The sequence below is a fragment of the Pipistrellus hanaki genome (assembly GCF_964339955.1).
Source record: "Pipistrellus hanaki genome assembly, chromosome: 9".
NCBI classification, from domain to species: Eukaryota; Metazoa; Chordata; class Mammalia; order Chiroptera; family Vespertilionidae; genus Pipistrellus; species Pipistrellus hanaki.
In genome coordinates this window covers 17,937,160-17,950,599 of record NC_140511.1, presented here as the reverse complement: position 1 = coordinate 17,950,599, position 13,440 = coordinate 17,937,160, and the positions used below count along the sequence as shown (strand labels likewise).

Genomic DNA, 13,440 nt, shown 5'->3' with positions numbered 1-13,440 from the left:
CCACTGAGCCCACGCCAGCCAGGCTAAATATTAATTTGAACTTGCTTTTGTCATTTGTTTAATTCAGCTTAATAGTGGTATCTGGACCAGTGTCTGGAATGCAGTAAGCATACAAATATTTGTTAAGTAATAGCATAACAGGTAACATCTGGCTGCTCAATATGTGCCAGATTCTATTTTAAGCTGTTTTAACTCATTTATCCTTCACAGCAACTCTGAAGGAGTATTATTTTCATTGCAATTTTACAGATGTAGAAACTGAGGCAAAGAGAGGTTAAGGAGCTAGTATAAATGGTAGAACCAGGCAGTTGGGCTTCAGAGGCCTCCCAAACCATTTTTCTCGCACTCCTCCAACCCATCCAACCAACATAGTCAACATAATCTTTATGAAACTCAAAAATCACAGCATATTACCTCTACATTTAAAATCATCTAATGGTTTTCCACTGCTCTTTGAATAAAGTACAAAATGATTAATTGACCCCTATAAGAAGCTGCAGTATCATCTCATGATTAAAGAAATCTAGAATTGAAAAGAAGAAACTGATACAAAAATAGATTATAACTCAGTATGTTTACCCCCATTACTATGTATATAAACGCAAGGCATAAGAGAGTGGTGGAATAATATTTTAGGAAGTAACAATGAGTAAAGAACTGTGAGATACTATGGTGTCTGTAGTGAACTATAAACAAATCAATGTGGTATGTGAAGTGGGGAGTGAGAAGCAAGAAATTAGGCAAACTAACCTTATTTTAGCCCCTAAGTTCAATCATGGTCCTATTATACCCATTTCTGAAATGTCACTCTAATTTGGATATTTCCATCCATCACCACCAGTACATAATAAAAATCATGATAATCTCTTGCTTATTACAACAAAAACCAGTATGAACTGACTGCCGTGGCACTCTACATATACTGATTTATGTTAGTATAGGTTTCCCAAGAAGCAGATAGGATTAGAAGAACAAGAGATTTATTGAGGTAAATGTCTTCGAGGGAAAATGGGAAGTGAACTACAAGAAGCTGAGCAAGGGATAAACCTACAATGCTGTTCTAATCCCCGCAGGGAAGAGGAGAAAGGAAGGTTGTGTATTGATAGTAAGAATCTCAGCCTGCAGTGCAGTTCTAAGTTTGATAAAGCTGTGGATAGTTTTGGAGCAAAAGCCACTCATTAGAGGAAATCCAGGCCTCCATGAAATAGGATTACCACTGCATATTCAAACCTTTGCTGGGTACATGCCAGAAGGACTCAAACATGACTTGCATCTCAAAGGCAACAAGGGATGGTATGATGAAGGATGTGGGATTGAGTAGTTCTAAAACATCTTACCCAAGAAAGAATCAAGCTTGATAAGAACTTATTACAACTTCTGTAGCTTCCTTTTCTCAACTTCCAGGTATTACCATGTGTCGATATATCATAAGAAAATGTCAACAAACTCCTTATTCAAAATACGATACTGCTCACACAATAAAACAGTCAAGTATCCTGTTCCATTTTCAAACATGTTTTGAGGAACCTATATATATAAAAGGCTAACTGTCCATTCAACTGTCCGACCATTAGGCATGACACATACTGACCACCAGGGGGCAGATGCTCAACACAGGAGCTGCCATGACACACACTGGCCATTTAAAAATAAATGGCACCAGGGACCTGGCACCGACAAACCAACACTCGGCTTCCCCCAAGTGGGACACAGGCCCCGCCACCACCCCAGAGCCACATCCCACCAAATCGCAGTCAACGCTGCCAAGGCCCCATAGCACAAATGTGGCCCACAGCCCCGCTCAGCCCGGAAATGGTGCCTGTGGGCGCCAGGTAATGACATTATGTAGCAACACCCGGCTTCCTCCCCCTAGTGACCAGCCTCCTTGAAGTTTCTTCCGCCCAGGAACCCAACTTGCTTTATAGCCAGGTGCAAACATTTTATTTTACAGTTTAACCAAATGTTTGTTAAGTGTTTTCCTGTGCCTCATCTCATTTTATCCTCATAGAAGTCCTGGAGTAGGTAGATAGGAGGACTCAGTAGAATCCTATTTTCTTTTCATTAGCAAGATGTGAATAGCGATATTAAAATATTTCTAATGAATTTCCTTTTAATGTGCACGTATCCTATATAATAAAAGCATAATACACAAATTCTCCCCCCGACCACGAGTTTGGCCAGGGGAAGGGAGGGAGGCCGCAGTTAGGGACCCCACAAGTGCATGAATTTCTGGGCCTCTAGTTTTATAATATACATACTTGAAGAATGTATTATGATAATACCCTTAAAGCCAGCCCTCCATGTTCCACTCTCCATCCTACTTTCTTCCATCCCTCTCCAGAAGTAACCAAGCCTGAATTTATATTTCCCCCAAGTTTTGTGACATGCTATGAGGATTTCTAAACATAATAGAAATTTTATCAAATAATAATTTTTAAATGATTTTTTTTCACTCAACATTGCTTCTGATATTTACCCATTTATAGGTTCATGCAGTTCTAATTTATGTACTTTATTTTGTCAAACGGCACTTCAACATAAAAGGGAAGAGGCAATAGTGAGCAATGTGTGTGTGTGTGTGTATACATATATCCTATATAATAAAGAAGCAATATGCAAATTGACCCTCACACACTCACAAGATGGCTGCCTACAGCCAAGCCAGCAGGGGGGTTAGTGAGGGACAAGCAAACGACTGAACAATCAGGCTGCGTGGAGCAACCAGGCCGGCACGGGGGGGAGTGAAGGAAGGTGGGGGAGAGGGGCAGTTGGGAGTAGCCAGGCCGGCGGGGGGGGGGGGGGGGTGGGGGTGGGGGAGGGGGCGGGCAGCAGTTAGGGGCAACCAGGCTGGAAGGGGGGCAGTGAGAGGCGACCAGGTTGGCAGGAGGGGCAGTTGGTGGCAACCAGGCCAGCGGGTGGGGGAGGTCTTAATTTCATATATATGAAAGTAAGCCTGAATTGGTAAGAAAATACTCTCTTGAAATAGATAACCGAAATGCTTTTAAAAAGAGACATATTACAGGGAAATCATTTTTAAATATTAATTTAAAAAATCAGGGAGTTGGGGAATGGGAGAATAAAGAAGTAAAAACTTTTCAAAAGTTTCATTGGGACAGAGAGAAAGGATGGGAGAAGCAGCAAGAGGTACAAAATATTCCTAAATTTCAACTTCCTTAGATAGAATGGGAGTAAAATAGTGTGATTTTGGTGTAAAAAATAGGTATTTTGCTTTTAATTAAAAGTAATACCATATGCCTTTGAGAGTGAGAAACAGGAAAGTAATCACTAGTGGAAGTGAACTTTCAAATTAATAAAAATAAGGAAAAGAAAAAATAGTATCTAATAAGTGACAAATGTATAGAAACAGTAAAAATAAGAATATCAGTTATATCATTATACATGAACTAAATAAGTTATCCCATTAGAAAGACAATATGTCTTCCAAAAGGACAAACATTTCCTGGCTGATATGGCTCAGTGGTTGAATCTTAAGAGAGCCATCTCCAGTATTGAGCAAAAATGAGAGGTGCTGAGGAGAAACAGCAGATGGCTCCATATAAAGAGAAAACTGAGACTGAGCGAAGGGCTATATGCAATGGTGTAATACTGTCTCTCTTGGAAAAGTTCTTGATCCCCAAACCTTACAAGCACTAAGCAAAGTTTTCCATTTGAAAAGGAAAGGAGCCCTGGCTGATGTGGCTCCAGTTGGCTGTAATGTCATCCCTTACACACAAAGGTGGTGGGTAGATTCTCGGTCAGGGCACCAACCCGGTGGTGGGTTTGATCCCTGGTTGGGAGGCAGCTGATTGATATCTCCCCTCACCCCTCTTCTTCTCTCTCAAAATCAATAAAGAAAAGAGAAATTTATGAAAAGTAAAGAACTACTATTAACAATAATTACTTGACTGAGGATGCTGCTGGTGATGACAAGGGATTGTGGATCAGTCACAACAAGCATACTAAGATGCTTTTGAAATCAGCAAAAAGAAATGTAACCAACAGACCCTATCAGACTGGGTCTGGCTGGCCCTTAACTTCTCTGTGTTCTATTATGAGATTCTCAACTCTGGAGAAAGCCTGCTTTTTGCAAAGAAAACTTTTGATGAAGCCACTGCTGAACTTGATACATTATGTGAAGAGTCATACAAAGGCAGCAAGCTAATAATGCAATCACTGAGAGAACACTTGACATTGTGGATATTGGATACCTAAGGAGAGGAAGCTGAAGCAGGAGAATGAAGAGAAAATTAACAGGCCTCTCAACCTTTGTCTGCCTCATTTTAACATTTACACAGTGGACCATTAGTCATCCATGCTGTCCCACAAATAGTTTTTTGTTTACGATTTATGACAGATTTATTTTTATTTGAATTTCTCTATCTCCCATGTGGCTTTTATGTTTAATATTAGCGGAGTAGAAATAGTTAACATTTAGAGAGTTCTTCTTCCATCTTGAGTGACCAATAAGGGGATGTGGGAGTTTTATACAAGTTATAAATGTTTGACTTAGTATATTTGGAACATTGTAGCTTCACAAGGATCAGTGTTAAAATAGTTTTCATATCTAAGCAAAGAAAACTGCCTACATATTGGTTTGTCCTGATGGGGAATAAAAAGAATTGGTTCTAGTCACGGGTGTAGTTGTGGGTAGTGAAGTTTTGGAGCACTTAGAGCAGAGGCAGGGAACCTTTTTTTTCTGATGTTTTATAACATCACTAGAGGCCCGGTGCATGAAATTCCTGCATGGGTAGGGTTCCTAGCGATCAGGGCCAATCCAGGCCTTCCTTCCCTGGCTGCCAGCCGGGGCTTTCCTTCATTCTGTGCCACCCCCGTGGTGGTTAGCTCATATCATAGCGAGTGATCAAACTCCTGGTCTCCTGGTCGAACTCCCAAAGGGACATTGCATATTAGTCTTTTATATATTTAGATTTGCAGGCCATACAAAATTATCAACTTAAAAATTAGCCTGCTATATTGGCCAAACATTTAATTACCTCACCCCTAATGCCTTGGCAGAGCCAGACCAAATGATTTCTCCGGCCTTATATGCCCCATGAGCCAGACTTTCTCTACCCCTCACTTAGAGGGATGGAGTATAAATGGATATCCCTTGGATAGTACATGTTAATCCATGTGGAATACTCACTTTCTTTCTTTCTTTCTTTCTTTTTTTAAAAAAATATATTTTATTGATTTTGTACAGAGAAGAAGGGAGAGAGATAGAGAGTTAGAAACATCGATGAGAGAGAGTCATCGATCAGCTGCCTCTTGCACACCCCCTACTGGGGATATGCCCGCAACCAAGGTACATGCCCTTGACTGGAATCGAACCGGGGTCCTTCAGTCCCCAAGCCGACGCTCTATCCATTGAGCCAAACCAGTTTCGGCTGGAATACTCACTTTCAATGTGCACACCTGCACATCTGTGACTACATCTGCAAAAGTATTGCTTTAGTTGTGACCCAATTTACTCTGGATAAGGGCAGAAATGGTTCACACTCCATTATTTGTAAAATTATCTGCTGTTTGCTTTCATTCACTTCGCTACACTCATTTTATTTGTATTTAAATGGTTTAGGCAACCTAAGAACACATGTACAAGTCAAGATGCAGTAAAATGAAATGCTTGATATCCATTACTTCATATATATCAAGCACAGCAGTAAAACAAAACAAAACAAAACAAAACATGTATTTACCATTTTTAAAGGTGTTTTTTTTTTTTTTTTTTGCTTTTGTGAATTTTTCTTTGATTTGCCTAATATGCAGCGCATGCTGTAAAATAGTTAACAGGGAAATAACTTAAAATTATGATTAGCTTTAATGTCTCATGAAATGTTCATGAATAATCTAAGCATAATTGTTAAGAATGTGTATTATGTAAGTAGAATAAAAGCTTTATGAATGGACAAAAAATGTTCATTTATACCAGAAAATGTATATCAACATATAAAAATATAATTAGATATGTAAGATACAAATACATTGGAATACTTAACACACCCTTGTAACAGCCAGGATGTATTCAGCTGAAACATTAAACTCAATTAACAGTGACTCAGATTGGCAATTTTCAACTAGTGTGTAAAAAAAATTTTTTTAAACCTTGCAATACCTGACTAGTCAGGGGCACTGAACTCTTTCCCCTTAGATTGTCAAATAAAAAAATTATATAAGCCAACACAACAATAACTATTTGGTGTGAATGAATCAAAATTATGTCTTTTTTTGGTCAGGCCAAGAATATATCTTTTTGGTGTGCCGTAGAATTTTAGTAATTAGTTTGCATTTGATAAAGCTCAATGGTGGAGGCAAAGGTACGTGTTTTCATTTTTGCAGAATCCTTAAATCCTGTAACCTGTCTGGAAATATTTCCATTTTGTCTTAAACTTGATTAGGGATAGGATAATAGCTTTTCAAATATTTAAAGAAAATGTTCCTTCAACCTCCTGCATTTGTCCAATGAAAAGAGCGGGGGTATTCTGTTTTGTTTGGAAGGTAACTTCTTTTCTCTTCAAGAATTAGGATTGTTTTCTTTATCCTTAGAACTCTGAAATTCCTTGAGGATGTGTCCAGGCATTCTTTTTAGCACCTTCAATATGAAGACTTGTAGGAATAGGTGGCAAGGGACATGAGATTTTAGTCCTGGAAACTTCATTCTTGTATTTTGACTATATAATATCTTCTCCTCTACTATTTTTGTTCTCTCCTTCTGGAACCCTTTTTAGTAGAAGTTAATCTGATTCTAGATCTAGCCTTGATATTTATTAATTATTATTATTATTTTTTTATTTCAGAGAGGAAGGGAGAGGGAGAAAGAAACATCAACGATGAGAGAGAATCATTGGTTGGCTGCCTCCTGCACACTCCCTACTCGGAGGGATCGAGCCCACAACCCAGGCATGTGCCCTTGACCTGAATTGAACCTGGGACCGTTCAGTCTGCAGGCTGACACTCTATTCACTGAACCAAATAAATTAGGGCTACATTCATTAATTTTCCATAATGTCTTTGCTCTACATTCAGGGAGAAATCTGGTTTAAGTTTTCAAATTATTAATTTTGTCTTTATTAGTTAGCTCTTTTATTTTTTTATTCAAAGCTCTCTTCTTTATTTTGATTACCTCATTTTCAGAGAGATATCCACTTGCTGTTCCACTTATTTATGCATTCAAAGAGGAAGGGAGAGGAGAGAGAGAGAAACATCAATGACGAGAATCATTGATCGGCTGCCTCCTGTGAATCCATCCCAAAACCCGGGCATGTGCCCTGACAAGGAACTGAACCATGACCTCCTGGTTCATAGGCCAACTCTCAACTCTGAACCACTCTAGTTGGGCAATAAAAATTTTTTTAAAAAAAGAAGCAATTCTCAACTGAGTGAGGTGCTGCAACTTACCACCCCCCCTCCCTCCGCCCCCAAGACATTTGGGAACACATGAGAGCTTTTTCTGTTTAATAATGAGGGGAGGGGAGAGGAGTATACAAAGTGTCAGCTACTAAACTTTATGAGGGTGAATACCAGAATGATGAACAACCCACAACATGTAGGATCATCTTTTATAACAATAGTTCTCAAACTTTCTAATGCTGCTACCCTTTAATACAGTTCCTCATGTTGTGGTGACCCCCAACCACAAAATTATTTTCATTGCTACAGCAGTGGTTCTCAACCTGTGGGTTGCCTAACCACTAGAACCGCTAGCAGAACCGCTAGCAGCGTCGCCTAAAACCATCAGAAAACTCAGATATTTACATTACGATACATAACAGTAGCAAAATTACAGTTATAAAGTAGCAACGAAAATAATTTTATGTTTGGGGGTAACCACAACATGAGTAACTGTATTAAAGGGTCGCAGCATTAAAAAGGTTGAGAACCAGTTTTATAACCATTCAAAATGCTAATAACACTTCTATTGAAAAATAAGGATGCAGATTATGAGAAAAGGGGAGTAAATAGTAGTTTAATATCAATATATTAAACACGGCATGCCCTAGCTGGTGTGGCTCAATGGATAGAGCACGGGCCTGCAGACTGAAGGGTCCTGGGTTAGATTTCTGGTCAAGGGCACATGCCCAGGTTGTGGGCTCGATCCCCAGTAGGAGGCATGCAGGAGGTAGCCAATCCATGATTCTCTCATCACTGATGTTTCTCTCTCTCTCTCTATCTCTCCCTTCTTCTCTGAAATCAATAAAAAATATTTTAAGAATATATTAAACACATCAGATTTAGAGATAAGTAAGCTCTGTTATTATTATGGTTAAATAGGTTAAAATTTGGAAAGCTAGGTCTTGCAATTTTGGTGATAGCATGATAAGACATCCAGGAATCCTAAGAGGACAACATATTGAACAACCTTGGGTAACTCCAAGGAGATCGAAGATTCTTAAAAAACAGTATATTAAAGCCACTAGCTGTAGCAAGTACAAAGTTATTGACTATTTTTGCTTAGAAGTACACATTAAGCAAGGAACAGCATCGCGCTATGCTCCTGTTCCCAGTCAGGAGTGTACAGAAAAGAAGCATCATTCTAGATGATAAAGTATATTATCAACACAAAATAGCAAAAATAAGACAAAAAGAAGCCCTATCACATTCAACATATTCATAAGTTTAATCAAATAATTTAAGAAAAATACATGTATATATGAATGCTAATAAGTTTTAAAAGGTCTCTGCTATTTCTTATTAAATGTTAATTTATTAAAAGGCAGAATCATGGATATAAGTTAATATGCAACTTATTTTTAGAGAAATTAATTTTTAGAGAAATCAGATTATTTTCTTACGTAATAAAGAGAAAAAATGAGCACAACAGCATAATGTATACATATAGATTACTCAGTCACGTGTCTACAATTCACTGATATAGTCATTGATATAGTATTTCACTAGTGCACACACACAAATTATAGCAGGTGTGAGACAGCCATCCTGAGGAAGACATGGTCGCAAAGCTGACCCTCGGCTTGCATCTGGGACTTGGATTTAGGAATGTTCTCACCATTCCCTGTTAAAACCGGCTCACTGTACCTATGCTGTTTATGTAAAAATCTGACTTATGTTAAACAGCTGCTTTTTTCTCAAGAGTCTGTAACTGTGGCTGCCTATGTGACTAGTCCCAGGTAAAACCCTGGGCACTGAGTCTTTAATGAGCTTTCCATGGTAGACAGGATTTCACATGCGTTATAATAATTTAGTTGTTGAAAGAATCAGGTCTATCCTGTGTGACTTTACCCGGAAAAGATGCTTGGTTCACCTGAACTTTACCACATGCATCTTGTTGGCATTTTGGTTTGTATCCTTTATTGTAATAAAGTACAGCCAGGAATACAATTATATGCTGAGTCCTGTGGTCTTCCTAGCATTCCTTTAACCCAGGGTGGTCTTGAGAATGCTGGCCTGTTGGTGTCAGGAGTGGGATTCACTAGAACTAACTCACTGAAACATAGTGAGAGCATTGTTTGGGGAAAGCAAGGATGAAATGGTAGGATGACAAACCTTTCCTGCTTGGGTGGCTATGAGCAGCAGCTGAGCTGGTATCTGCTGTGAGAGGGAAGAGCTATCTATGAAATTTAAAAATAACTCAGGCGAGTTGGCTTGCTTAATTTCCTGGATGCTTTTGGCCATGTTGATTCAAGTCAGAAGAGAAGCAGCACAGCCTGGATGATGCACTTGGTTTTTGCTCTCACATCCAAGTAGGAGGAGAAAATACCTAAATGTTCCCACAGGTAAGCTTTTGGTGGGCCACAAAGGTTAAACTTTTGTGATGCTCTCTTCTAAGCATGAGGAAATAAGTTAAATTAGACCCCAGGGCTGGGGAAGGGTTTAGAGAAACCAAGGGAGAAGAAACCACTCCAGCTGTTTCTTCAGCCTAACTTGCTGCAGCAACAGCCCCTCCATTCGGCTTCCATTTCAGTCAGGATCTCCCAGCAACCGTGTTCATGTTATAAATGCTGAATTCTTCTCCCGGGATTTGAGTAAGTTTGTAATGAAAAAAGGGGAAGTTTAAAAAGATGGCTTTGTATTTTGTAACTATTGAATATGGATGTATGATAAAGATGTAAAATATTATATGTTTGTACTCTCATAAGTGCTACAGGGATCATATCAATCAGAAAAAGTTGTAAAATAAAAAGTTAGCAATACACACCCTCCCTGCTTTTAACTGCTGGTGAGGGGATTGGAATTTAAAGTGTTTAAGTATTGGAAACAGAATAAGTCTCTGTAATGAATGATACTTACTGTTATTTTTACCTATTGGTGTGTCTGAGAAGAGGGATACAACATGAAAACAAAGAAAATCTCCAGATAGCAATACACTTTGGGAGTTTCAAAACACAGTTGTTAGTTGCTACTGAGCTCTTTTGAAATCGGATGTCTGGCACTTAGAAGCTGATGATCTTCCAGCCTGATATGCATATTTTTGAGTGGATCAATTTGGAATCTAGTAAAATAGGCTTAGAAAAGTCTTGTCCCTCGGGTGTGGAACATGACTGTCTGCTCTATCATATATTGTTTTTGCTAATGCTAAAGAAGAGTCATTGGCTTTTTTGGAATCCTGAATTCACAAATCCTAATTGCCTGGATCTGAACCTAAGCTGAAACCTGATAATGTCTGGTGTTGGGCGTTTGTACTTCAACACAAGTGTACTGAACTAAAGCAGGCATATGCTCAATGAACTCGTTTTTGCTGAAGATTTAACACACACTTCTGTGGAGCCATAAGCCAAAAACCTCATGTTTTTTGGTTGGACCATCAGAACCACTTGCAATGCCCACAGAAAAGGGCTTATTCTCTGATGGACCATCTGAAATCAAGCTGCCCGGTTTTACCTAAGTATAGTCTTAACTTGTGGTTACTGACAAAAGCTCTAGTTGGCACAGGGCGCTGTACTCGCTCCTCCCAGCCGGGATTCTCCACTGCTCTTAGGGATCTCTCACTGCTACTGACTTCCGTTCAGCTTTCTGGATTAGCTGCAGTTTTCAACAATATGCAATAACTTGACTCTATTTCTCTTACTTTTACCTCACCCCTCCTTGTACACACATCTTAGTTAGGCAACTTGATTATTAAACACAGTTAATCTTCAGAGGAACTAACCTTTTCCAGGCTGCTCATTAACAGGACAAAGAGGTGGGAGGTGATGTTAATCTATTTTGAAAGTTTTGAAAACTCGGGATTTCATCCAGACCAATTCCTAAACATGATATATCTTTCAAGTTAGGTTGTACAAAAATGCCTTCCTATACAAATGTTTTTGTTCCTCTTGCAGGTCTGGATAATTGGGGAAAATGAATAATTTTCATTAACGCATTGGACATATTGATTTTATAAGGAAGAGAAAACAAAACTCAGCATCAGGGGAGGAGGACATTAATCATTTTTGTTTTTCAGAACTATTCTTGAAAACTTTCACCTCTTCCTGGGGAAAACGAAACAAACAAAACAAAAAAACACACAAAACACAAACACACACACACACAAATAAACAAAAACAAAGAAACTCCTAATGTTGACTTTCCATGCTGCTGTGAATGCTTTGAATTCAAGCTGACTGCCGAGTTTCTAATCATACCTAACAGTGCTCCGAGACAGTAGGGAATAGCCTCAATTCTAACATTTTCCACACAGACCAACTCTAAATGTGAAAATGAACCAGTGAGACAAATAAACTGGTTCACAGATAAATGAAACTGTTTGGAATTAATTGCTTTCAGGCAGTCCAAGCCTGAAATCAAGACCTGAACTGGATTATCTGGACTGGATTAGAAACTCTAGAGTGAAAAGCCTCCTGGGAGGAGGGCACACTAGGGGGCCTTCTTAACCTATACTATATATTATTTTTTAATTTTTTTTTATTGACTATGGTATGTCTTGCTTGAGGTGTCCTAACAATTGTAAACTATTTGTTTCCAAGAGTACCATGTACACCCTCTAAGACTGTACTCCTTTATTTGTGTACCCTATCATGACACTGCTTGAACCCTGGAAGTGTTCAGGTCCATTTTAATTTATAGGCCAAAGTTGTACTTTGCCTGAATTGATACTTCAGGCCATGTGAAAAAGATCCATACAGAAAGTCACTCACTTTTGTAAGACAAACCTCATGGTTAATGGGATTTATTTTAACTAACTAAATCCAGGGCCTCTAAAAGATGTAACTGAGATCAATTCGGTAGGTTGGTCTTGCCTTGCTGTGTGAAGTCTTCCTGATAATAGCTTTGCTGTAAAGACATTTGGCCAGAGGCCAGGAGTTAACACAGCTGACAGGACACTGTATTCCTTAGAAAGGCCTGCTTTCTAAGGAATACAGTTCCCCACACTGACAAAACTTTCCTGAAATGGTAAGAATGGCTAACTGTGTCTAATAATCTATTTGTGTAAATAGTATGGTTTTCAATGAACACATGCTCTCTTTTTCTGAAGGTCTGAATTTTTGGTACATGACAGGCAGAGGCTGCCTATGTGACCAGCCTCCAATAAAAACTCCGGGCACAGAGTCTCCAATGAGCTCCCTGGAAAGACAACACATCACATATGTTGTCAATCTTGTTGGTGGGGAAGTTAAGTGTGCTCCACGTGACTCTACTGGGCGAATACTCTTGGCAGTTTGTGTGTCTTTCCTCAGACTTCACTCCGTGTGCCTTTTCCCCCTTGCTGATTTTGCTTTGTGTCATTCTGCTGTAATAAATCATAGCTGTGAGTATAACTACATGTTCAGTCCTGATCCTTGCAGATCACTGAAATTAGGGGTGGTCTTGAGGACCCCCCAACATAAATAGTAATACTTTTAAACAAGTAAATAGATCAACAGAGTAACATTTCACTTGAATATAGAAATGCACCACCAAAATTTCCTTTATGTTAGCAAAAAGTTAGAATTAATGAATTACTTACGAAAACAGATCAAACCACTGCTGTTTTGTAACGGACTCTTGGCGTAAAAGCTTCAAAACAATTGGACGCATGAAATCCCATTTGTCTTCAAACTGAAGAGAACCTTTATTCTTTGATAAAAAGAAAAGGATAAATAATAGTTTAATTTAAATGCAGTTAAATCAAAAGTGTTTATTTTTATTTTTTAAAAGATAGCAAGAGAAATTTAAAAGAATCAGTTTTCTATAATGGAATCCCTATAAATTTAATCTTGTATCAAGAAATCAAAGGTAGACAACCATAAAAAAATCAATGGTACAAAATTGAAGAATTTGGTCTTGTCCAAAGTGAAGGTCTACCCTTTGCCCTTGGCTTCTAGTCTGGGCCCTTGGAATGTTATGGCATTATTTGCCCGGGGCCCTTGGTTCATACTGAATATGCTAACACTGTGATTTAGGGGGGAACTAACCAAACCCACACAGTCTTTGGGCGGGGACTAGCCAATCTGAAAACAATTAACAATGTAAATTAGGGTGGAGGCTTTGGTTCAACCAACC

At 38.8% G+C, this 13,440-nt stretch overlaps 1 protein-coding gene across 2 annotated transcripts in view; it reads right to left on the bottom strand.

Annotated features, from left to right (window-relative positions):
* CUL5 (cullin 5) overlaps nt 1-13,440 on the bottom strand; it is an 87,148-nt gene that overhangs the window by 50,197 nt on the left and 23,511 nt on the right. For both annotated transcript variants that reach the window (XM_084895148.1, XM_084895147.1), the window contains one exon: nt 12,905-13,014. In XM_084895148.1, coding sequence (XP_084751274.1) covers nt 12,905-13,014 — 110 coding nt within the window. The remainder of the gene's footprint in view (nt 1-12,904; nt 13,015-13,440) is intronic.